This window comes from Chiloscyllium punctatum, chromosome 44 (genome assembly GCF_047496795.1).
Source record: "Chiloscyllium punctatum isolate Juve2018m chromosome 44, sChiPun1.3, whole genome shotgun sequence".
NCBI lineage: Eukaryota > Metazoa > Chordata > Chondrichthyes > Orectolobiformes > Hemiscylliidae > Chiloscyllium > Chiloscyllium punctatum.
Window position 1 is genome coordinate 53,563,935 of NC_092782.1, and position 27,553 is coordinate 53,591,487.

General features: G+C 40.9%; 1 protein-coding gene across 8 annotated transcripts in view; it reads left to right on the plus strand.

Moving 5' to 3' along the window:
* The window catches only part of usp6nl (USP6 N-terminal like), a 235,239-nt gene extending 231,442 nt beyond the window's left edge, over positions 1 to 3,797 (plus strand). For all 8 annotated transcript variants that reach the window (XM_072562952.1, XM_072562957.1, XM_072562956.1 and 5 more), the window contains one exon: positions 253 to 3,797. In XM_072562952.1, the coding sequence (XP_072419053.1) occupies positions 253 to 1,763 (1,511 nt within the window). In that variant the 3' untranslated portion in view covers positions 1,764 to 3,797. The remainder of the gene's footprint in view (positions 1 to 252) is intronic.
* Positions 3,798 to 27,553: the final 23,756 nt, after the last annotated feature.

Genomic DNA, 27,553 nt, shown 5'->3' on the forward strand with positions numbered 1-27,553 from the left:
ACTTAATGTTTGAAGTATTTGAGAATTTTGTGTTCTGATGGAGGGAGGAGGAAAGAATAAGTTTAATTTCAGTGTGAGCGTTCACTATTGTAAAGGTTTAATCTTGTGTGTGCTTTTCCTGTTAGTTGATTTAGATACTTGTAATCTGTTAACATCTGCATGCAAACAAACCATCAATCCTATCAAAGTTAAATGTGAGTTTGAAAATAGATTTTTTTTTTTCTAAATATGTTCTTCAATATTCATTTTCAGGTAAACCTGAAGAATTTCCACAGAAATCACTTGGCCAGGTACCAGTGGAGCATCAAGAACCAGCTGTTCTCAATCACATGATCAATGGGCAAAACAACACAGCTAAAGTAGGGCCTCCAGCATCAAGGAGAAAGGACAAAAAGGCATCACAAGAGAAATTGCAGGAGAAACAACCTGACAACAGGCATGGAAAGAGCTCTTTGGAAAAGCCAAATGTTAAATCACAAAAGGTTGACCTCATGGAAAATCAGGGAGGCAAAGTGAAAGTTCTGCCAGATCTTGATGTAAAAAAACAACATGGATTCCCACCACAGCATGCATTGTCACATGATAACCCTAAACAACTTAACAATGCTACTGCTAACCAGAACACAAATGCTAACCCAACTGTCAAGAAGGATTTTGCCCCTAAGTGGAACAAACCTTCAGGCTTAAAAATATCAGAAGCAACTTCAGAATATTCTGCGAATGGCAAAGGCAGAACTGGAAGCTATAATACCCAAAGTTCTCCATCTATTGCAGATGAGTCACTGATGTCTAGAAGGAAGGCCATTATTATAGAGGTTGATGAAACAAAGAGAGACTCAAATGCTTCAGAATATGACAATGTTCCTGGAGTAGATCATGAATATGAAAATCATGCCGAGGCGATGATGGAAAAGGGAGAGCTTGAGGTAGTGCGAAATCAATCTATCTCTCGAGAAGCAATGTTAAAAAATAATAGTCCCTCAAGACTATTAGCAGCACCACTACCAAACAATACAAGCAATATCAGTGCTAACTCTCAAGCTAGACTTCCAAGGACTCATTCAGGATCCATAAGTTCCAACCAAAGATCTTTAGTAAAGCGGCAACCTTCTATGCCACCATCCTACAGTAGCCCTCCTGGGTACCATGGTAGCCTCCCACAGTACTCACCTACCAGAGCTAAAGACGTAGCTGTGTTGCCACCATATAGTTACAATATGCCAGGTTCTCAAACAAATTATGACAATAGGCAGTATGGTACGAAGCCTGCACATTTGCCAGACTACCAAGAGGGTAGAATGAACTCCTTCACTATTAGCCACCAATTTTCTAATTCTTCACAGACATTCAGAGCTCCCTCACAGCCTTTAGACCACAGTGAACAATATGATTCAGTGACTACAACCAGCCATGTGAGTCATCCAGTTCCATATGAAAGTACACAGCAGCATTCTCCAGAATACCAACAGCATTACAAAAGAAGGCAAGAGCAATATGAACAACACTGGAATCCAGAAACTGACATTAGGCACAGACGAAATATGCAAAGATCACCCAGTTTTCGAAATGCACAGCAGAGTCCTGTTCCAGAGTTTAGCTACCAAGGTGTGCCTGTAGCTGGTAGCAATATATATAGTAGAACTTCACCATACCCTGATTCACATGTGCAAATAAAATATCCGAATACAACCCAGTTTGCTCCCCAACATTATGGAAAGCGTCAGATGGATAGAAGAGCCATCCCAGAATCAGTATTGCTTTAAGACACTGGCTATCCTTTTTAACAATCATGTGAACAGTGTTAAAGTAGATCATCTCTGACTTTAAATATCTTCAAGAAGTGATACAGTAGAAAAGTTTTTAGCAGAGTCTAAAACTTTGGGTGAGGTTTCTAATTTTAAATGTTTCCTAACTAAGCACACACTGGTATTTCCCCAGGACATGTAGTTACTAGAACTTGCAAAGTTTGATAAAACAAGCAACCCAAAATTGAGCACCAGTTTTTTTCATTTAAAATTGCTTGAAGAAATACTGGCTGTTTTCAATAGTGCCAGCAGCTATTGAGATTTGAACCCATTCCTACAGTAGATTGAAGTCTACATTTTAAGTGGTGTTCTACAAAGTTCCACATTTGTAAGATTTTTGAGGAATTGACTTGTAATTCATCGCTATCTTTTCACTACCCAGGTTGATCCTGAAATTTGTTAATCATATAATCATGACCTGCATTTGTTTTAAAATAGGTTTATTCAGCAATATTTATGCAGTTCTTCAATCTAAAATCCAAGAGTATGCTGAGAATTTTCCCATGTGACTTTTGTGATCTCATATACAGTAATTTATATTTTAAAAAATACCTGGACTACGTTTCCCTTAAGCCTACCCAGACAGTTAGGTCTGTCAGCAACAATTGTATTTTCTAGCTATGCTTGCACAGCAATGTTGAAAAGTGCATGGAGACCAGTGCCATGGTACCTCAGCTAAGTAAAAGAAAACATGCTAATTACAATATTAAACCACAGAATGTTCTATATTGTTAGTGCAAGATTTCGCATCACTTTTAATTGTGACCAGGTGAATCATGACAGATAATTTGTACAAAATAAATGTTCTTGTAAAATAATAAATTAATTTACCCTTTGAATTTAAAGTGCACCCACTTGCATCTAATGTGTTGGCATGAATTATTCCCCCTCACCCCAGAGTTTCTAAAATATTAAATAGCAGAGACTGTCTTTCTAGTTAAAACCAAATGATTATGATTAACACATTCTGTTCTTTTAGTTGGAAATTTTGAGCTGGGTTGCACTGGGTTTTAGGACCAGTTTAATTAGGATTTATGTCTGCAGGTTTTTTGTCATTTTCTGATTATGCGCAATGTATCTCCAGATAGCTAATGATATTGACTTCTTTTAAAATGGTTTTAAATGGAAAGAAGCAGAGAACATATGTTGCAGATTGTTCCTGTGTTTGCAGGCAGGATGGTTTGGGGTATAAAATATTTCAGCAGAGTAGGGAAACACTGAAAGAAACATTTAAATTAACTGAATACTAATCCAAACATGATTATCAATGGACTGACTTTATATATGTAAAACAGCACTACTTTGTGTATATATGTATGAGTATGTGTTTATGTGTATATATACACAAATCAAATGTGGAAATTAAATTATCAGTATATCATTTAGACATTCTCATCTGAATAAATAAATTGATATTGTTCATTTCCTGCTCAACTTTTCACTTGATGAAACAATTGCAGATGGAGTTCATTACTGTTGAAGTATGTAATTATTTGTGATAATCCTTTAAGTCTTAATCATGAATCCTTAATATGGACACTGGCTGTATAGTATACTTTAAATGAGATGGAGCAACTGAAACCTGCTTTCTGAAATATATGTATCAGTCGAGGTAAATACTGTAGAATTTATATATTCACACTATTTTCTTAAATAATCTGCAGCCGTTTTATAGCTGTGTATTCTATTTTGTGACTGTACTTTTTTAACGTTACAAAAAATAATTCAAACAAGTTTGTTTCTGGTGTTTTGCTATTATTGGGTCATTTCTTTATTTAATATCTATGGTAGTATTATTTATTTATTTTTCATGAAAAGATGGGGTTTTTTTAAGGTACCTGGACATGCTTTGTTTAACAATATAAATCTTTGGCCACATGTTTTAGCATTGTGTTTCAGATTGCTATGGGGGCTATAATTTTATAGCTGCAAGTCATGAATCAGTCAGGTCTTAACTACTTTTATATATAAAGTTAATTGAAGTTTTTGAAATGGATTGTCTAAACTGGTTATTTTTTGGAGCGATCATCTCCATGATAGCGAAAACATCTTTGATTGTTGTGTGTATGAATTTCCAAAAAGCATTTGATCACGTTGTGTGGTAATGATTATGTTAATAAAGTTGAGAACAAGTGGAACTGGAAATAACCTTCTGACAAAGGTTGGTAATTGGTTGGTAAGTACAAGACAAACATGGAGGATAAAGAGTTAATTCCATATTGAACAGGATGTAATTGGAGTACTCAAGGATCTGGATTGGGGCCTCAGCTTCTATTACATACGAAGGAGCCTAATTTGTAAGATTGCAAATGACACTGTAAAATGTGACTAGGTGCTGAAAGTTGTAAAGGAACTTGATCTAATTGGGTGGGCACAACTAAAGTAGATGGAGTTAAGTTTGGCGACTCAGAATTTTTACAGTGCAGAAGATGATCATTTGACACTGGCCCCCCAAATTGTAAATTCTCCTACCTTCTTCCTATAGCACTGATGGTTATTAGATGATATTTTAAACAATAATATACATTTGAATCCCTTGATTGAACCTTGTGTCAAAATGTTTCCAGGAGTGCATTCCAGATTCAAACCACTCACTATACAGAGAAAGTTTCTTCTTTAAATCACTTCAAATATGTAACCACTTTCTGTCTATTCTTTTTTTAATGAATTTAAAAACCTCCATCAAATCTCCTCTTAGCCTTGTTCTCCGCAAGGGAAACAGTTCCAACTTCACCAGCCTATTTTCATAACTGAAGTTTTTCAGGCATGGAACTGCCTTGAAAACCTCTTCAGCACTCTTTTCAATGTGTTGCCATCCTTCCAAAGTGTAGTACCAAGAATTGTGCAAAATACTACAGCCTCAGTATTTAACTAGTATCTTACACAAGTTTAGCATAACTTCCTTGCTCTAGTAGTCTGTGGTGGTACTATTAATAAAGCCTAGGATACTGTATGCTTTGACACTCTCCACTTTCTATCATGTTTGAAGACTTGAAAGCACATATAAACTGAGGTCTTCTATTCACTGATCCGACCACTACTCCAACTTGATAATGTCCTTTTGAAGTTGTACACTGTCCTCATAGTTTACAATGATTGCAAGTTTTGTATCATATGTAAATTGGGAAATTGTCACCTGCAGTCCAAGATCTGGATAATTAATACAAATCAGGAAAAGTAAGTGTACCAATATAAGCTCCTGAGGAACTCCACTACAAACCTTCCCCCAGTCTGAAAGATATACATTTGCAATTACTATGTTTCCTATCACTCAGCAAATTTTATACTCACACTATTATGTTCAGTTATCACTTTGGTGTGAAAAACAGCATATTATTTAAATGGTGACATATTAAGAAGTGCAAATGTATGAAGGGATCTGGGCGTCCTTGTACACCAGTTGGTGAAAGTAGACAGGCAGACGCTGTAAGCAGTTTGGAGGGGAAATGGTAATGGCCTTCATTGCAAGAGGATTTTGAGTTCAGAAGAAGAGATGTTTTGATGCAGTTATATAGAGCTTTGGTGTAAACACTTGGAGTATTGCAGGGAGATTTTGTTTCCCTGCTAAGAAAGGTTATTACTTGCCATAGACAAGGTTCATTTGGCTGATAGCAGCATGGCTGGACTTTGGGAAGAGATTGTTTTGACTGAGCCTGTATTCGATCTGAGTTCACAAAGATGAGAGGTGCTCTGATTAGGACATATAAAGTTCCAGGGAGGTTGTTTGTTAACCTTATTTACTATATTCTCTGCATTTACATAAATGAAGTGTAACCTTGATTTATAAAGTTTAATTTCTCTCTCATTCCAATTATTAGTGTTCTCTATTTTCAAGATATCTGGTTCTGCCAGTATTTTGTGCACCCTGATATCACTCTTTAATACTCTGCAGGTTTCCACACTCCTGGAGAATTAATTTGTAGCTTCCACAATCACCAACAAAATTTGTCACACAGATCAAGTGAATTCAGTTCAAGTCTAGCCCTTCTAAGTTATACAGGTTCCAACTCCCATGGAGTCAGTCCCAATACTGTAGGAATTTAAACCTTTTTCTGCACCATCTTTCTAGCCACAGAGTCATCTGCTTTAACCTTCCATTTCTGTAGTGCACGGTACTGGGAGCAATTGGAGAAAGCAACTTTTGAGATCCTCCTTGCAAATTTTCTATTTAGCTCCATAGGATCTAATCCTCCAGTAAGAAACTTTGTTGTGTTCAATCTTTGTTTAATATCCTGCCCAGAAGAATGTCCTACAGACACTCTGTGACATCTTCGATCCTGATATCAGGGACTCAACTGTTATGATCCAAGCTGTGTTACTACTGGACATTAAGAAAACATAAACAGTTTGGTTTAGTCTATGTACAACACCAGTAAAATATTTATTATCAATATAATTATACACCATCACTGTACAAGATTCAAACGCCGGTCTGCGTTCGCTTTATTTTCACATCTGTAGATTTGATTCCCCCCCCCAGTTCCTGGTTTTGAGAGTTTGATGGTTTTCCTTGATTATTCACACAACAATTTAGACTTTCTCAGCTTGAGGTAGCCTGTTCAAGGATCTAACCACATGCTTTTGGTCTGGTATTCTCAAACTGAAGCCCTTACACCAAGGTATTCTCTCTCTCCTTCCTTATTCTGTCTTTCTCCTCATTCTCTCTCCTTATTCTTTCTCTCCTACCATCAGACTTGTGAGTGAATGTCTGTCTAACTGCATCTGTAACATTAAAGATAAAACAACCCAACCATCCTTAGGATCTCACAAGCTTCTGTGGTCCAAGATGTGAAATTAACATCTCTTGCATCAAGTGCAGGTTGGGAGAACTTGGCAGGTGCTTGCTACTTTAGCGACTGCAGACCAGAGTTCTAACTGGCATTGAATGTGAATGCTACATAAAATGGTCAAAAGTGCATGGGGTAAGGATTTAGTTTCAATGAGTAAGTTAATGACCAAGGTTCACACAGTATGTGGTGCTCATAAATATCTTCCAGCTTTACTGGAGTATGGGTGTCTGAAGAACCTGACATCACCCAAAATTAAGTTCATCCCTTGACAGAATAAAACATTCACAAAGGTCAGTCCTTATGCTACAAGTTTCTGGCTCACCCACTGACTGTTGCTAAGGTAAAGTTGCAATATCTACCAGATCATTAGGCTGCTTTCTCTTTCCAGGCAGATAATTGGTGGTGACTTAACCTGAGAGTCACCTCGGGTGAGGAGAGAGATTGAGAACAAGTGTCCTTCTTGGTAACTTCAGTCATGGGAATTGAATCCATGCTGTTGGTGTCACTACATTGCAGAACAGCCATCCAGTCAGCTGGTGAACCTACCAGAGCTATATGTTCACTTCTTGGTAACTCGCCTTGTCAATCACATAGGTTTTGAACTTCGAGGTTGGGTGGAACATGGGTATCTTCATCTCCCCACTTCCCGCAATGACTCACACTGGTTGTGTTAGACCCATGGACCTCAGTGGTCTACTATCCAGGCTATGGAGGTTCAAACCTGACAGTAACCACCTCTTGAAATCAACTAAGTGTGCCTAAGCCTCGGACTGATATCAGAGATTGCTTTTGACTGACTGGTCCTCAGACAAGAGAAATTCCCCTCTAGTTGGGGAAGTCCTGGCACAATCTATGTAGACTTTGAGACGTTGCCATTTACTTGAAGCACAGGGCGTGTGTTTGGTATGTACACAGCTGTCACATGGTGTAGGTAGGAGATTAATGCAGTACAGTGACACATCCACCCCCACTGATTACTACTGGCAAACATCATAAGCTTTCGGTTTGTGCACCGAAAGATAGGGCAAGAGAATTTCAGTGAGCAGCCCTGAAATGCTCTCTGATTAAATCCATAAGCTAGGTGCCTATCTGTATGTCAAATGTCCTTGGAGCACCATTCCAATGAAAGATGCCAGTGCACTCAAAACCCAGCAATACGACTGCAGAACGGTAGTGGCTAGATCACAGAAAATACAGGAGGAACACAGTGGATTCACAACATTAACTCTTTCTCTGGTCACTGCCCATTGATTCTACCCAGAGATTTTGGTGCACGCTCTCCAAGATGGAGATTTGGAAGAGCAAGCTGGAGTTACCTACATGCTGCTGTGATCTACATGTTGGGAATTGTTACCATCTAGTTTCTATCCAGTCAGTAGGAGAATGGCAATGGTGCATTAATGAGGGCAGATTAAGTAGCAATGAGATATTAATGCATGAACATGGGCCTCAATCTCTGACGTTTTTGCTCTTGATATCTATATACAATCACCAATGTGAAAAGCAAAGCTGAAAGGGGATAGCCTTGCTGACTGCCCCTATCAATGTTAAAATTGTCAGAACTACCACCAGAGGATCCCTGTAAAGCACCCTTATCCATCTAGTAAACACTTCACCCAGGCCAAACAGCTCCCAGGTATAAAAGAGATACAGCCATTCCACCTGATCAAATGCCTTCTTCGCATCCAAAGAGACCACCAACCCTTGAACTGATCACTGCTAGCATACTTGAATGATGTTAAGCAACCCCCTAACATTATTAGAGGATTTGCGATGCTTTATAAAGTCTGTCTGGTCTTCTTTAACAATAGAGGGCAGCAACCCTTCCAACCTCAATGCCAAATTCTTAGACAAAATTGTATAATCAGAATTTAAGAGCAAGATTGATCTATAAGAAGCACAGTACTCCAGGGCCTTCCCTTTTTTGAGGATAAGAGAGATCAGCCTCTCTCAAGGATGGCAGGAGAAGATCCTGACTAGGAATAGTTATACATGTCTAGCATTTGGTCCTGACAGTATATTTCCAAATTCTTTATAAAACTCACTGGGAAGGCTGTCAGGGCCAGGAACCTTTCCACTTTCAAGTTGCCTCACCACCTCCTGTATCTCTTGTGCTGTTAATGGATCACTAAGGAGAGACGCCTGCTCAATAGACACCCCCAGAAGATCCAAGTTCTTTTTTTAAAAAAAGAGTCCATTTTATCATGTCTATCCTCACAACATTCAGACTGATACAGTTCAGAGTAGAAACTCCGAAACGCCAAATTGATCTTTTTCGCATTACTAGTACGAGTCTCATTCCCCTCCCTAATAGAAGTAATAGATTAGGACACATTCTTCTTCCTAACCAGATATGCCAAATGTTTAACCGCCCTATCACCATGGTCAAACAACCTTTGCTTTGCAAAGGGATGTTCCTTCCTGGCTGTATGCGAAAGCATAGCCATTAAGGCAGATCGAAGCGCTGTGATCCACTGCAGTTTAGTCACTGACGGTCTACTGTAGTATATTGTCTCTGCTGCCTTCAATCATGCCTCGACCAGACACTGCTGCTCTCTCTTCCATCACTTCAGACTGGACAAGCATAAGACAATTATCCTTTTAGCATATGCCTTAGCAGTCTCCCAAAGAATGAATGTACCTGAGTTGGTGCCCAAAAATGCTTAAAATTCCTTAGAAAAGTACTCGATGAATTTGTTGTCCTTGAGGATGAAGGGATTCATCCACCAGTGCCGAGAGTTCATTGCATTGCCCTTAATCTCGACCACTAAATATACTGCTGTGTGATCAGCGATGGTAATATTCCCAACCGAACAAGATACCACTGACTGTAGAAGAGCTGTGGGAATTAGGGGAAGAAATCAATCCTTGTATGGCACATATGAAGATTGGAAAAGAACATAAAGTCCTTGCCCATAGGGTGGAAATGTCTCCAAACATCTACCAACTCCAGTTCCACACATAGATCACCCAACTGTTTAAATTGTGGAGAAAGCTTTGGGATGGGAGGGGGGAGGCTTGGGCATTCTATCCAGCACAGGATCCATAGGCAATTAAAGTTCCCTCCCCTATAATACTATAGCACAACGCAAAGGCCATCAGTTTAGTGCATCAGTCAAAACTTTAAGGGGTTGGACCGGAGGAGAGCAGACACTCAATACCATATTCCTTGCCATGTATTAGGATGGCTCCCAGTCAGCAAGGCTATCCCCTTTCAGCTTTTGGTCCTGACAGTATATTTCCAAATTCTTTATAAAACTCACTGGGAAGGCTAGCAGGGCCAGGAACCTTAAGGATAACAAACTGGCGACATAAAAGATGAAAGCCAAAGGCTCTGCAATCTCCTCCCTGGCTTTCTGCAGAGAGTTGTGATCTTTACACAGAGAGTTGTGAATGCATGGAATGCATTGCCAGCTGTAGTGGTGGAAGCAGAGACATTGGGGATATTTAAGTGACTGCTAGACATGCACATGCATCACGGTGGGTAGGTTAAGTTACTATATTTTACATTAGGATTAAACCTCAGTACAACATCGTGGGCCAAAGGGCCTTTTCTGTGCTGTACTTTTCTATGTTTCCAGAGAATCCTCTGATAAATTCCATCTGGCCCAGGGGATATATCTATTTGCATACTTTCCAGAATTGCTACCACTTCCTCCTTGCGAACAGTTGTGCTAAAGATGAATGTGGGCTAATGGTAAGATTTTTGGTAGTGTAGATGAACAGAGAGATCAGAGTGTCCATGTACATAGATCCCTGAAAGTTGCCATCCAGGTTGATAGTGTTGTTAAGAAGGCATACAGTGTGTTAGCTTTTATTGGTCGAGGGATTGAGTTTCGGAGCCACGAGGTCATGCTGCAGCTGCACTTGGAGTATTCTGTACAGTTCTGGTCACCACATTATAGGAAGGATGTGGAAGCTTTGGAAAGGGTTCAGAGGAGATTTACTAGGATGTTGCCTGGTATGGAGGGAAGGTCTTACGAGGAAAGGCTGAGGGAACTGAGGCTGTTTTTTCTTTAGAGAGAAGAAAGTTCAGAGGTGACTTAATTGAAACCTATAAGATAATCGGAGGATTAGATAGGGTGGTCAGTGAGAGGCTTCAGATTGATTCCACAAGTCAGCGCAACATCGAGGGCTGAAGGGCCTGAACAGCGCTTTTATGTTCTATGAGTATGGCCATCTCCCTGCTCTTAGCATTAAAGGATGAGAAAAACATCTGAGCAAACCCACCCTGCTGTAACTTCAAGTGTTCCTTGTCATTAAGGTGAGTCTCCTGCAACAGGGTAATATCCACCCTCTCCTTTTTAAGGCTTGACAACACCTTTCTCCTTTTAACTGGTGCATGGATTCCTCTAATATTCCAGGTGCACCATTTAAGAACACTGCTAGCATGATCCTTTACAATCACCTTTTTACTTGCCGCAAAGAAGAACTCGACTTCCAGCATGCTGGACTATTCAAAAGAAGATTCATGGAGTTTATTTATGAAAAACCAAAACACTAGCTACAAAATGCAAAAGGCACTTAATGAGGGACTCCACCCCCTGCGCACAGAAGGCACTTACGCCTTCCACGCCCATCTCCATTTCCCTTTCCAGCTCAAGCAGCACCCCAGACCCAAGCAATAGAAGCAAACAGACAAAATAGTAAGCACTCTGTCCACCTCCAACCATATACCAACATCAATCCTAATCAGAGAGAAAAAAAATAGCAACTTCTTTAAGAAAAGGGTAACATTACAAGAAGCATAACAAAAAGAAACAAAACCAAACATTACTGTCCAGGATATAAATCCTTACAAATTATTTTAGTGTCCAAGAAATGTTTCTGCTTGTTCCAAGGAATCAAATGACCATTCCATCTCCTCATGAGTAATATGAAGCACCATTAAGCATCTCATTGAATATTGAAAACCAAGTTCCTTTAATTTTTTTCATCAAACCATTTCCTTTTACAGATCACCACCACAGAAAAGTCCTGGAAAAAACATTTTCTTAGGCCCTGACTTGTCAGGGAACTATGGATCTTTCCCCATCCTTCTAGAAGATTCCAGGACTCTCTGCTTGTCCCTGTAGCTTTGAAACTGCACCAGGACTGGGCGGGGGCGCCGATCCAGACTGGATCTATGCACCGCAACCGGGTGAGTTCTTTGTCAACCTTCACCCAGTCCACCTCGGCATCCCAGAGGAGAAAATGAGGATTGCAGATGCTGGAGATCAGAGCTGAAAATGTGTTGCTGGAAAAGCACAGCAGGTCAGGCAGCATCCAAGGAACAGGAGAATCAACATTTCGGGCATAAGCCCTTCTTCAGGATTGAGGAAAGTGTGTCCAGCAGTCTAAGAGAAAAGGTAGGGAGGAGGGACTTGGGGGAGGGGCGTTGAAAATGCGATAGGTGGAAGGAGGTCAAGGTGAGGGTGATAGGCTGGAGTGGGGTGGGGGCGGAGAGGTCAGGAAGAAGATTGCAGGTTAGGAAGGCGGTGCTGAGTTCAAGGGATTTGACTGAGACAAGGTGGGGGGAGGGGAAATGAGGAAACTGGAGAAATCTGAATTCATCCCTTGTGGTTGGAGGGTTCCTAGGCGGAAGATGAGTCCTTGGTGGAGTGGGAGGGGGAATTGAAGTGTTGAGCTACGGGGTGGTTGGGTTGGTTGGTCAGGGTGTCCCATAGGTGTTCTCTGAAACAAACACCTCTGGGACACCCAGACCAACCAACCCAATCACCCCGTGGCTCAACACTTCAACTCCCCCTCCCACTCCACCAAAGACATGCAGGTCCTTGGACTCCTCCATCGCCAGACTATAGCAACACGACGCCTGGAGGAAGAGCGCCTCATCTTCCGCCTAGGAACCCTCCAACCACAAAGGATGAACTCAGATTTCTCCAGTTCCCTCATTTCCCCTCCCCCCTCCTTGCCTCAGTCAAATCCCTCGAACTCAGCACCGCCTTCCTAACCTGCAATCTTCTTCCTGACCTCTCCACCCCCACCCCACTCCGGCCTATCACCCTCACCTTGACCTCCTTCCACCTATCACATTTCCAACGCCCCTCCCCCAAGTCCCTCCTCCCTACCTTTTATCTTAGCCTGCTGGACACACTTTCCTCATTCCTGAAGAAGGGCTTATGCCCGAAACGTCGATTCTCCTGTTCCTTGGATGCTGTCTGACCTGCTGCGCTTTTCCAGCAACACATTTTCAGCACCTCGGCATCCCAGCCAGCAAACTGTGGTAGCCAGTCTTCAAAAAAAGCTTGCTAGCTGCCCACCTTCCACTCCCTCCAGCAACCCAACAACCGGGATATTTTTCCTTCGACCTTGATTTTCCAGGTCATCGACCTGTTCAGTCAAGGCCCGGACCTGTTTTCGAGAGCCTGGATCCGCCCCGCTGAGGACTTGATCTCTGTTTCCGACACTGTGGTCCGCTGCTCAACCTTTTCAACTTGCTTCCTGAGCCCTTTCAACTCCTCCTCGTGCTTTTGTAGCATGACCAAAATCAGTTCCAACCCAGTATGATTGTTTTCCATCAACTCCTTGATCATCCCTCAGATTACCACGAGTTCTTCCGCGACATTCTACTGCACAGGTACCTCTTCCTCAACTGCAGAGGGAGCTGCAGCTCTATCCGCAGTCGCAATCACAGGCCCGCCCAATGCATTCGGCGAGTGTCCCATGTGTTGGAGCTTGGCTGCATGCTTTCCTTTCTTCATCCTCACTTGCTCAAAAAGGATTTACAGTGGAAGCACGACTATCCAAACATCAACCAACCGAATCCCTGCGTATCCAAACCAAGATCTCAAGGCCCTGCAAAAACAGCACCAGTTATCAGTTAAATGGCAGTATAACGTAAAATTGCCAGATAATCGAGAGGTGAGTTGCAGGATTATCGAGAGACACTCTGGCAACTGGCACTCATGGATTACCGCTTGTTTCTGGCCACCCGAACTCCCTGCCCGTCTCGCTCAGACAATTGAGATTCCACTACAAATGGACTTAAATGGTTTCACAACCGTGTCATAACAGTTTTGGGGGTGCATCACTGGGATTTGAAAAGTTTGGGGGGCTTTTGTCCGCAATTTGAAAAGTTTGGGTCTTGAATTTGGGATTTGAACTGGTTTAGAAATATGTGAATAGGTTTGGGGATATGAAAAGTCCCAGCAGATTTAAACACTTGCAGGTTAGTGTCCTAGATCTTTAAATATTTCAGTTCAGTGACTTGCGGTTGATTAAATTAAAAGTGAGAGAAATGGCTTTTAAAATGCTAAAGAGGTTCTGGGATTTGAAGATGATTCTCAAATTTACCAAGAAAATTTAGAAGGAAGAAAAAGGCCGTACTTTTAGAATTAGCAAAGAAATTAGATTTGAGGTTAACCAAGAACAAAAATAAAGCTGTGATTTGGAGATGCCGGTGTTGGACTGGGGTGGACAAAGTTAAAAATCACACAACACTAGGTTATAGTCCAACAGGTTTATTTGGAAGGGCTAGTTTTTGGAGCACTGCTCCTTTATCCGGATAAAGCTTCCAATTAAACCTGTTGAACTATAAGCTGGTGTTGTGTGAAAAGTAAAGCTGATATTGCCAGGGAGTTACTCAAACACTTGGGTGTTTCAGAGAAACAGGCAAGTGCAGTAGAGGTAGAAAAAACTTGAATTACAATTGAGGAAAATGGAATTAGAAGATAAACAGAGAGAGAGAGAGAAGGTTCTTGGCTGAGCAAAAAGAGAGGAGAAAGAGAGAGACAAGAGAGAGGAAGAGAGGGAGAGTGAGAGAGAGGGAAACAAAGAAGGTTCTGAGCTGAGCAAAAAGAGAGAATTTGAACTTGAGAAGTTGCAACTTAGTCAGCAAAGTCAAGTTAACAGGATGGAGAGTAAAAGAGAAGGTAGTAATATATACAAATATATAAAACTCTGCCACATTTAGATGAAAAAGATATTGAAGCCTTATTTATTTCATTTGAAAAATTAGCTAGGCAGTTGGAGCCGTCCAAGGATTCACAGGTAACGATAGTTCAGACTAAACTGGTAGGCAGAGCTAGTGAGGTATTTGCCGTGCTGTCAATGAAGTGTCGAGAGATTATGAAGAGATTAAACAGGCTATTTTAAGTGCTTATGAATTGGTGCAAGAAGTCTGTAGACAGCGGTTCAGAAACACAAAGAAGGAACCAGATCAGACTTATGTTGAGGTTGAAAGAATTAAACAGAGTCATTTCGATAGATGGATGTGTGCTTTAAAAATAGATAGGACCTATGAGGCTTTCAGAGAGATTATTTTACTGGAAAAGTTTAAAAACTTACTTCCAGAGATGGTAAGAAATTCACTGAAAGAAACAGAAAGTTCAGGAAGTGAGAAGGGCAGCAGAGTTAGCAGATGACTATATGTTGGTGTATAAGACAAGCTTCCAGCCAGATTTTCATCCTGTGAGGGATAGAAGTTGGGAGAAGGGGAGATCCTACACTATGAAACCAAGAGTAGTGAGCACTGGTAAAAATTTACCACCGGTTAAAGAAGCCCAAGAGGGTGGACAGGAGGTGAAAGGCCTCAGGTGTTTTCACTGTAATGGAGTGGGACACAGAAAATTACAGTAGTTTCAGAAGGGCAGTGGGAAAAGGTGTTTTCACTGCCAGAAGGTGGGATACACAAAGTCACAGTGCTGGTCGTTAAAGAAAGGCATTGTGGGAAAAGATGTGGTAAAAGAAGCTAAGCCAGCGGCATTAGTGAAGGTAGTAAAGGAAACCCCAAGAAGAGCCGAGGAGCTGCAGGAGAGTGTACAACTGAGGCAGGGGCTGGGTATGGAGTTGGTACCTGACCGCTACAAAGAATTCGCCTCTGTGGGTAAAGTTTACTCAAAGAACAGAGGGGAAAGGACAAGCAGTTATTATTATGAGAGATACAGGACCTAACCAGCTACTGATAGTAAGGGACGAGCGAATATGCACTCTTTCTGATGTGTGGTAATTTGTGGGTTAGATGGACAGAAATTTAGCATTCCCCCATGTAAGATCAGGTTGGAGTGCCAACTTAAGACTCGGGAGGTTACAGTGGGATTGATTGGCAGAGTATCAGTTCCAGGAATTCAGCTTGTTCTTGGGAATGATTTGGCAGGATCCAAGGTGGGAGTGACACCCCCCCCCCCCTTGTTGTGGAGAAGCTCAAGGAAGACCAAGAAACTGAGGAATTAGGATAGAAATATCCTGGTATTTTCCCAGACTGTGTAGTAACCAGATCCCACTTTCATAAGTCACAGCACAAAGTGAAAATTAAAGAGAAAGATGGAGTTGAGGTTCAGTTCGCGGGCACCCTGTTTGGTGTAATGGTGCAGGAAAAACCTGAACAGGCAGAGGGTCAGACAGAAGTATCTACTTCTGAAACGCGAAGAGACTTGCAATAGCAAGATAAGACAATAAAAGGTATAATTGCAGATGTGTACACTGAAGAGGAGGCAGAGAATATTCCAGAGGATTATTATCTGAAAGATAGAATCCTCAGGTGGAAATGGAGACCACGGCAGGTTAGTGCAGAGGAGAAATGGGCCAAAGTGCACCAGATTGTGTTGCCGGTAGCACACAGACAGGTGGTGTTACGGGTAGTACATGAACTACCTGTAGGTCACAGAGGGATACAAAAGACTCAGGCTAAGGTACAAAAACATGTTTATTGACCTGAAATGCACAAGAATGTGGTTAACTTTTGCCTTACAAGTCACACATGCCAAATGGTAGGTAAGCCACAGGCGGTAATAAAACCAGCACCTTTGCCAATTCCTGCATTTGAAGAACCTTTCACACGGGTTATAATTGATTGTGTAGGTCCCCTCCCGAGAACAAAACATGGGAACCAGTAATTGTTAACCATAATGGATGTGTCTCCCAGATTTCTGGTGGCAAGTCCGTTACGTAGTATCAAAGCAAAAAGTGTGGAAGAGGAGTTAATATTCGGGCATGAGTGAGAGGCCCTTTGAAAGTAATTAAAGAAAAATTGATAGGAACAAAGTCAGAGATCTCACACTTAGATTATGTATCTGAGGTGATGGAGAGATTAAATCGGTGAGTTAGCTAAACAGCACCTAAAGACGGCATAGCATAGATTGAAGCAGGTGGCAGATAAAAGCTCTGAGAATCCGGAAAACATCAGAGGGGATGATGTGTTAGTACTGTTACTAGTCATAGGAGATCCCTTCAAAGCCAGGTTTAGTGGTCCCTATCAAATTGACAAAATGTTGAGTCAGGTGAACTATCTAGTAAAGATGCCAGACATGTGAATGTCATGTGAGCATGTATGTCATGTGAACATATTGAAACCGTATTATACTAGAGGGAAAGAACTGGTAAAACAGGTGTTAGTTACTCCCCCACAGAGAGAGGAATCAAATCCAGATGATGTAGATTTTGAGGTGTCTCAAAATCAATTAAAAAATGAAGAAGTCCTTGAGGAGTGGGATAGGTTAGTAAACTATCTGTCTCAGGAGCATCGAATGCAGTTGAAAGATTTGTTGCTGCAGTAAAAGGACATATGTCAGAATCACATGGGGAGGAATAATATTATTGTACATGAAGTAGACGCAGGGAATACTGCTCCGATAAAACAACACCCCTATCAGTTTAATCCTTTCAAAGCTAGACAGGTCCAGATGGAGGTGGAGACCATGCTTGATGAGGACATCATTGAACCGAGCCAGAGCAAGTGGAGTTCACTGATTGTCTTAGTTCCTGAAAAGGACACGACTCAACGATTCTGCGTGGATTATCAGAAGGTCAATGCTGTTACAAAATCGGACTCGTATCCAATTCTGAGATTGGAGGACTGTATCAATAAAGTCAGACAAGCCAGCTACATCACCAAGTTGAACTTAATACATGGTTACCAGCAGGTACATTTATCAGAGACAGCAAAAGAAATTTCTGTGTTTGTTTCTGGACTATATCAGTTTAAAGTGATAGAATGAAGAATGTGCCTGCCACATTCCAAAGACTCATGAACAGAATTGTGGCTGGGTTAACAAACTGTGCAGTCTATCTGAGTAATGTAGTGATCTTTAGTAAGTCCTGAAAAGATCACATGGCACAGTTGGCAGAGCTCTTTAAACAACTATGAGAAGCAAAACTGATGTTAAATTTAAATAAAACTGAATTCGCAAAAGCAGAGGCGACATTCTTGGGACATAATATCGGTCATGGAAGGTTGACCCCACGGAATGTGAAGATAAAGGCCATCGAGGAATTTCCACAACCAATCTCGAAGGGAGAGGTGTTTCGCTCCTTGGGACTCAACGGATTCTGGCTTCCAAACTTCAGCAGTTTCGTGGTACTGTTAATTGATTTGCTGAAGAGGAACACAAAGTTTTGGTGGACAGAACCATGCCAAGAGGCATTGAACCATTTGAAAGCAATATTAAGCACCACATTTTTCAAAACCTTTTAAAGTCTCCATTGATGCAAGTGACATTGGAGTTGGAGCTGTACTCCTACAGGAAGATGAGGATGGGATTGAACTGCCAGGTGGTTACTTTTCGAAGAAGATCAACATCCACCAGAGGAAATACTCCACAATTGAAAAAGGGACTATTGAGGTTAATACTTGCCTTACAACATTTTAATGTGTATGTCACGAACTATGTGTTGGAGACGATGGTGTACACGGATCACAATCCGCTTATATTCTTGTCTTTAAAGCATTCTAAGAATGTGACACTATTTCATTTAGAGTCTTATGTTACAAACTTTTAATTTAAAAATTGTACATGTTGTGGGTCGTAAGAATGTAATCGCAGATGCATTATCATGGATTTAACTGAAAGTTTAGATGAGATATATACACACACAGCTATATGGGAAGATGTTAAGGGAACTTAGATTAAAGTTATCGGTGTGTTCGGGTAATGTGTTTAAAGAGTAGATAAAAAGTGAAGCCATCTTTTCGTTATGATGGTTCATTTTTTTCTTAAGGGGGGAGGTATTATGAAGGTATGGGTGTACGGTACCTTTAAGAGTGTTAACAGCTAGCAGAACTACCTGACAGCATCAAGTGTTCTCAGTCAGATACAATGTAACATATGGTCCAGCAACTCGTGTAGCTGGTTGCCTGGAGACAAAAATAAACTTGAATTCGGCCAATCAGTTTAAATTATATACCCCCCAAAAAAACCAAACTCCAATCAAGTTTGAATTGAGTATATTGACAATATTAAAAGCCAATGACACAATCCAGTACTTTGGGGGTATAAGACTGGGGGAAAATTGACCAGTTGGGCAAGAACTGCCAAAAGAGCAACAGATTAAGGCTGCTAGTCAGAACTCTGAGAGATACCTGTCTAGAAAAGGAGCGAGCACAGAGAAAAACATCGACACCAACCTGGAGAGCAAATCTACAAAGAGAAGATTCAACTGGTTTTAAAATTTGTTTTTTTCAGTAAATCTTAATCGGGGGGTTTTATCAGACTAGTATTATAGAAGAGAAAGTAAAAGATGGGTTAGAGGAAGGAGTTGTAAATATTTGTTAGTTAATTATTCTCTGTTATACTTTAAGAAATAAAATTATTAATTATTACTTCAAATAGTTCTTGGCCTCTTGGAGTTTCACAGATTACTGCACGGGATAAATCGTTTGTGTTGCTAGTTTAACTTAAGCAGGAGGATTTAAACAGTGTTGTAACAATCCATAATTATTTGTTTTATTTTTGTCCACTATCAACATATTGAGCATTGCCCAAAATGTTCACCTGGAGCAGTCGGATAAATACATTGACTTCTTCAGCAGAGACTGGCTATTTTGCAGTAAGTAGGTCACCACATCATCTGCCAAAGATTCTCACCATTTCAAGGTGCAGGATAGGAGTGTGATGGAATAAATATTCTGCACTACCTGTTTGAGTGCAGTTACCACGACACTTGAAACTGAGCATAGTTGAAGACAAAGCAGTAGTCCATCTGTTCCAAGTCAATATCCATCCTCACGACCAGTTGTGTATTGTGGTTACAATATGTGCGATGGAGACAATCCATAGCTGCAAATGACTGAAGCTTCTGTAGCAGCACTTCATAAACTCCCTCTACTTAGAAGGACAGCAAACGCCAGGATTTGAACACAATTAAGGCTGACATGCCAGTGAAGTACTGGGAACTATCTGAGGTGCTGTCTTTACAATTAGATTTTAAAACAAGGTCCATTTGCTCCCTGAGGTAGACACAAAATGTTCAGTGTCACCATTTTGAAGAGCAAGGGAATACTTCTCTGTCAACAGTTTTCTCCCAGTTTCTCTTGAGCTATCCAATATCCCCGCAAGCAGAGGAAACTAAACTTGTTTCTGACTCAGTGAAGCCTTCTCTGAAATGGTCTCAAAGCTTTCAGTCTCTAGGTTTTCTAAAGTAAAACCAACCTTTAGTTAGTTAAAATGGAAAAGAAGCTATTGGCTAATTCACTCAACACGTCATTAAACCATTACAGTATTCATATCTTACATCATTCACAGGTCAGCAGTCCATAGTCAACTGCTCTCTGACACATACTGGATGAGGTCTCTATTCTAGAAGGAGACAGTGATCCAGCATTTTTTTAAAAAAAAGAAAGCCTTCACAAAAATAACTAAAACTCATCTGCTATTTTGAAATTCAAACTCCAAAAATGATATGAATGTATAACTATATTGCACACCCTGCAGCACACCTCTCCTCTCCTCAAAGAAGAATGAAATGTATTTTAAAAGGCATTTTTATTTCCCATCCAAAAGCTTTTCACATTATTCCTATGACATAGTTGTTATATGTTGAATGAATTTCATGGAAATCATTTTTACTTAAGTACATTTGGATCACAATATTTGTTTTCTTAATATGTGCTCTTGATAAAAGGTTGTCTTTTCCCGGCACATGAACGATTTTTAGAATTGCACTGCTAAAGGATTAAATACCACCAAAACAATCATAAATTCTTGCCCTGAAATATCTCCCAAAACAAATCAAAAGACTGTGATCGGTATAAATAATGTTTTCTTCACTGTTAGTATTGTAAATTTCAAACTAATATAAAGTCAACACAGAGGCAATGTCTCTTTCTCCGCCACCAAATATTTCTATTGACATGCATTTAATTTCTTCAAAATAAATAACTGACAGGTTTTCCATCACCGTTTCTACATCCTGTAAAATAGCACCTATAACATGTCGGTAGCATTTACAGCCAGTTGGAATGATTTCTCATGATTCAGTGCTGCTAAAACTAAGGCAGTTATCAGTACAACTTTCAATTTGTTAAAGGGACTAGAATCATTCAGCAGGGGAAGAGTCCCTTCAGCCCATCTAGTGTGTATTGCCAAAGCTATACGAAGTCTACACTAGTCCCACCTTCCAGCATTAGGCCCAGAACCTTGAATGTTATGACACTTTTACGTCCATTCAAACTTTCTGCTTTCTTTAAGAAATCTGTCAAAGGGGCCTCCACAAACTTCAACAAAACCCACTCTTGCGCCAAAATATCTCAAAATTCTGCTTTTTGTCCAAGCAGCTACAAGGTTCAATCCTGGCCTTACCCTCAGTTCTGTAGGTGTTACTGAGCCTGTGGCTCAGGTAAGGTCCTTTGCTTTGCAAATTCATTTTTAGCCATATATCAAACCAAGTTAACCCTCTGTAGCCAATCAAAAGGTAAATACTCTTCATGAATATCATGATGTTATATCCAGAGTCTCCAATGCACCCATTTGTTCAGGACCATAGAGTCATAGCGATGTACAGCATGGAAACAGATCCTTTGGTCCAACCCGTCCATGCTGACCAGATATGCCAACCCAATCTAGTCCCACCTGCCAACACCCGTCCCATATCCCTCTAAACCCTTTCTATTCATACACCCATCCAAATGCCTCTTAAATGTTATAATTGTACCAGCCTCCACCACTTCCTCTGACAGCTCATTTCATACACGTACCGCCCTCTGCATGAAAAAGTTGCCTCTTAGGTCTCTTTTATATCTTTCCCCTCTCACCCTAAACCTACACCCTCTAGTTCTGGACTCCCCGACCCCAGGGAAAAGACTTTGTCTATTTACCCTATCCATGCCCCTCATAATTTTGTAAACCTCTATAAGGTCACCCCTCAGCCTCCGACGCTCCAGGGAAAACAGCCCCAGCCTGTTCAGCCTCTCCCTGTAGCTCAGATCCTCCAAGCCTGGCAACATCCTTATAAATCTTTTCTGAACCCTTTCAGGTTTCACAACATCTTTCTGATAGGAAGGAGACCAGAATTACAAGCAATATTCCAGCAGTGGCCTAAACTATGTCCTGTCTAGCTACAACATGACCTCCCAATTCCTGTACTCAGTACTCTGACCAATAAAAGAAAGCATACCAAATGCCTTCTTCATTTTCCTATCTACCTGCAACTCCACTTTCAAGGAGCTATGAACCCGCATTCCATGCTCTCTTTGTTCAGCAACACTCCCTAGGACCTTCCCATTAAGTGTATGAGTCCTGCTAAGATTTGCTTTCCCAAAATGCACACCTCGCATTTATCTGAATTAAACTCCATCTGCCACTTCTAAGCCCATTGGCCCATCTGGTCAAGATCCTGTTGTAATCTGAGGTAACCCTCTTCACAGTCCACTACATCTCCAAGTTTGGTGTCATCTGCAAACTTACTAACTTATACCTCTTATGCTCACATCCAAATCATTTATGCAAATGACAAAAAAGTAGAGGACCCAGCATCGATCCTTGAGGCACTCCACTGGTCATAGGCCTCCAATCTGAAAAACAACCCTCCACCACCACCATCTGTCTTCTACCTTTGAGCCAGTCCTGGATACAAATGGCTAGTTCTCCCTGTATTCCATAAGATCTAACCTTGCTAATCATTCTCCCATGGGGAACCTTGTCGAACGCCTTACTGAAGTTAAATATAGATCACATCTACTGCTCTACCCTCATCAATCTTCTTTGTTACTTCTTCAAAAAACTCAATCAAGTTTGTGAGACATGATTTCCCACGCACAAAGCCATGTTGACTATCCCTAATCAGTCCTTGCGTTTCCAAATACATGTACATCCTGTCCCTCAGGATTCCCTTAAACAACTTGCCCACCACCGAGGTCAGGTTCACCGGTCTATAGTTCCCTGGTTTGTCCTTACCACAGAAAAGTACAGCACAGAACAGGCCCTTCGGCCCACAATGTTGTGCCATGGATTATTCCTAATCTAAAATAAAATAACCTAGCCTACACACCCTTCACTTCACTGCTCTCCATGTGCATGTCCAGCAGTCGCTTAAATGTCCCTAATGACTCTGCTTCCACCACCACTGACACCGCATTCCATGCATTCACAACTCTCTGTGTAAAGAACCTTTCTCTGATGTCCCCTCTATACCTTCCTCCAAATACCTTAAAACTATGACCCCTCATGCCAGTCAATCCTGCCCTGGGGAAAAGTCTCTGGCTATTGACTCTATCCATGCCTATCATAACCTTGCCTACCTCAATCAGATCGCCTCTCTTTCTCCTTCTCTCCAGAGAGAAAGGTCTGATCTTAATTACATCTAATGTCAGTCAAGAGCTCTCACTTGTGAACCCAGCTAATAGTAATACTGGACAAGTCAGATCCCAGAATGAAACTTGGCTTTATAAATTACGTAAAAGCTAGGTATATTGGATACTCGAGATTTGAAATAAAAACAAAGTGCTGGAGAGATTCAGGAGGTCTGGTAGCATATAAACAGAGAAAATAGGAGTAGGCCTTTGAGCATCTACCATCGTTCAAAATGACCATGAAAGATTATGCAATCTTAGTAGCCCATCTCCCCCCCCCTCCTCTCCCCATACCCCTTGATCCCTTTAGCTGCAAGTGTAACATCCAGGTCCCTCTTGAATATATCTAACAAACTGGCTCCTGTGAGACAGAATTCCACAATTTCTGAGTGAATAACTTCTCCCTCATCTCAGTCCTGAATGGCTTACCCCTTTATTCTTCGACTGTGACCCCTTGTTCCAGATTTCTCCAACATTGAGAATATTCTTCCCACATTTAGCCTGCCCAGTTCCCATCAGGATTTTATGCTTCTATGAGATCACCCCTCTCGCTTCTAAATTCCAGTGAGTACAAGTCCAGTTGATCCGGTCTTTCCTTATATGTCAGTGCTACCATCCTGGGAATCAGTCTGATGAACCTTCGTTGGACTCCCTCAGTAGCAACCATGTCCTTCCTCAGACTAAGAGACAAAACTACACACTATACTCAAGGTGAGGCCTCACTAAGGCCATGTATGACTGCCACAAGACATTCCTACTCCGATGCTCAAATCCTCTTGCTATGAAGGAGAGTATCTTTGAGGAAAGAGCAGATAAGTAGTATGTTTTTTTTCAGTTAGTCCAATGGTCAATCATTGAAACTTAGTGACCCGTGGCTGTAGAATTTCTTTAACAGCAGAGCAGACATTTATTTCACAAAAGAATAAATTAATAAGAACCAAAGGTTTAAACAACAGCTGTTTCACACTATTACAATGCAGCTGCAGCAGGAATGGGGTCTGCCACTCATTGAAGGCAGCTGTCAAGCCAACAAGATATTCTCTCTATCACGCCAACCAATAACGTGGTATTTGAATTTCTATACTGGCAGCATTTTTAAAATTCATCCATGGAATAAGGGAGTTGCAAGACCAGCATTCATTGTCCAGAGGGCAGTGAAGCATCAACCACATTGCTGTGTGTCTGCAGGCATATGGAGGTCAGACTGGGTCAGAATGGCAGATTTCATTCCCTAAAGCATATTGGTGAACCAAAAGGGTTTTTACAACAGTGTTTCTCTGGCACTTTTAATTTCAGAATTTTAATTTCAAATGTTACCACCTTCCATGGTAGGATTCAAACTCAGGTTCTCAGAGCATTAAGCTGAAGTTCTGGGTTTACTAATCCAGTACATTACCACTACACTGCCATCTCCCCATATTTCATGGTCTCTAGTCTCTCCATCTTAAGGCTGGCATATCATATGAAACAGTACCTTCCTTTAGTTTTTTCAGTAAGCAACCCACTAACCAGACCTAACCAACTTGCAACACGATGTCCAGTATTGGATGTGACTGCAGTTGAAAAGCATTTGGTAAATAATCCTGTTTGTGTGAAAGATTGCGCTGGTAACCAGATTAAGATTGTCAGTCAGTGTGGTGCTTTGTATGGACTGGACTCTACATATATTAATGCACAGATCAGATAGAGCACGTACACATATAACATCTAGTTCATTCTCTGGTTCATTTCTCAGATCTATCACGCTCAACCTGTTTGGTTTAAAGTGTAAACAAAGCCCGATAGTTACCTGTCAATCATCATTAGCCAGTACATTCTTCATGACAGTAGCTCTACACATTAGAGTCCACTTGCCAACCAATCATCACTCTCCTCTCATGCAATATAAATGCTGGCTTTCCCCTGGGGGAAATGCTGGGGGAACGGAGGTCCAAAACTAGAGGCCGTAGGTTTAAGGTGAGAGGGGAAAGATGTAAAATAGTCCTAAGGGCAACATTTTCATACAAAGGATGGTGAGTGTATGGAATGAGCTGCCAGACGAGGTGATGGAGGCTGATACAATTACAGCATTTAAAAGGCATCTGCATGGGTGTATGAATAGGAAGGGTTTAGGGGGATATGGGTCAAATGTTGGCAAATGGGATTAGGTTAGTTTAGGATATCTGGTCGACTTGGACGAGTTGGACCGAAGGGTCTGTTTGTGGTGTTTAAAACTCGCTTAAGATAGACAAGAAGTTAGTGGGATTAGGAATTGTGAAGGGCCAACAAAGTGGGCTCAGTTCCTTTTGACGGAAGGTCCAGTTAAAGTTAGTCCATTTCCATTGGAATCCTGCAACATTGATTAAAAATATGCTCACTCCAGCTAAGGATTTAAACACTGGGATTCTTTAAACACTCAGCGAACAATGAATAACTAAATGTAAACTTTTATCTCATAACTTTCATGTCGTAAAACATTTCTTTCCATCATGGTCTTGATTTATGTTTTCAGCAGGGCACTAAAATTCACACAAAAGTACAAATTGGACTGAGTTAGGGAAGGAGGTATTTTCTGAGATTCTAGTTTGTGATCAGCATCCTGCAATGACTGCTTGACATATGTACATAAGGCCATTCTAGGAAGACAGGACAGTTTCTTGAGTAAACTGCCAGTGCTTGCAGCTCTTGAAAAAGTAATGTTGGTTCTGCAGAAGGCACAAGCATGCAGCCAGCCGTCACTCAAGACTTGCAGTGGAATGAGTGAAGAGAAGAAAAGGTAGGTTGATAACAAGGAAAATTAGAGTAAGAAGGAAAATAAAGTGGAATATTTTTGCCTGAACAGGCAAGGAGAAATATAATTGTACAATATATTACATTTTGAGGCAGATACTACTGTACATTTGAAGAGAGCATTGCGGTGAACTATAGGTTTAATTATCTTCCAATATTCTGGTAATTTATGGTGTACACAGGGTGATTGGAGAAGTGGGCTTCTGGACTATATTACATGCTGTGCGAGATTGTATACAGAATTACAAAGCAGTAAAACAAAAACAGAAGCATGACTTGGCTGAGGCTATAAACTGCCGATTAAAGGTTTATTAAACACTAAATGGATAAGTAAACCACAGCACTGACCCATTATAGATTTACTGTAGATTAATGCTTCACTTTCTCTATCTCAGAAGATTGAAGATGGTAGTCACGTCTGCTGCGCTAGAGTTTAATGTGAACTGGATTTGCCACAAGGGCTCCCTGCCGATGAATCTTGTATGTTGATTTGCTGCTAAATTCCGAGACTTTCTCTCCATTCTGTGTTCATCTTTTTTTGATATCATCAGACAGAACTCAGTTGCAACAAGACCAGCTGAGACGTAATTTCAAAATCTGATTGATGCAAAGGAAAATTAAAAATGTATTTCTCAGATACAAGTACAGCTACTCGTCCAACTCAGCTTCAAACAGAACCTATAGGATGCTTTCATTTCAATTGAATGACTGAGCCCATCCCTCAGGTACCTGATGCTGATGTAACATCTATTCTCAGCTTACTATTTATCACAACATATTGGAACATTTCCTTCAAGTTTGATTTTGTTCTTGATTATACAAGCCAGCGACATGAGGAATTACAGACGGAAAAGTCTCGTCATAAAGGAATTGTTACATTGAATTCGGGGATTGAAACAGGGACAGATTTCTTCAGCTTTTTGACTTTTACCTCTTAATTGTATCTATCAAACTGCCTTACTCTTATTTTGATGATGCACCTTTGCTTCATTTTAAGGACGGTTGATTTCAAATGCAAAGTTTGGGCATTCAGCAGAAGCAACAACTCTGGTGAACTTTACATCACTCGGCTCATATTGAACACATTTGTTGAGTTTTTAAAATAAAGCAACGTAAATCCAAGGACTACTTCACTCATCATTCCCAGGCACATCAAACTGTGGAACACTTATCAACCCAGAGTCGGAAAGTGTGGTGCTGGAAAAGCGCAGCAGGCCAGGCAGCATCCGAGGAGCAGGAGAATCGACGTTTCGGGCATAAGCCCTTCTTCAGGAAAACCCAGACACTTCAAATCGAGTGCAGCGTAAGGCATCCCTTTTTCCTCTCAGTCTGAGGGAACAAATTGATCGGGAAGTGCAGGAATAGAAGTATCAAAGTAGTTCCTTATCAAAACAGAAAGTGCTGGAGAAACTCAGCAGGTCTGGCTGCATCTGTGGAGAGAGAAACAGAGTTAATGTTTCGAGTCTAGTATGACTGTTTAGAATTTTAGAGCAACTCGAAACGTTAACTCTGTTTCTCTCTCCACAGATGCTGCTAATCCTGCTGAGTTTCTCAAACACATTGTATATTTATTTCAGATTTCCAGCATGCCCCAGTATTTTGCTTTTATTTAATGTTTTCCACAACCTAACATCATGAGTGTCCTTGCATCTAAGTTTTTATTAGATTGTCCTAACTTCAGCTGTGGC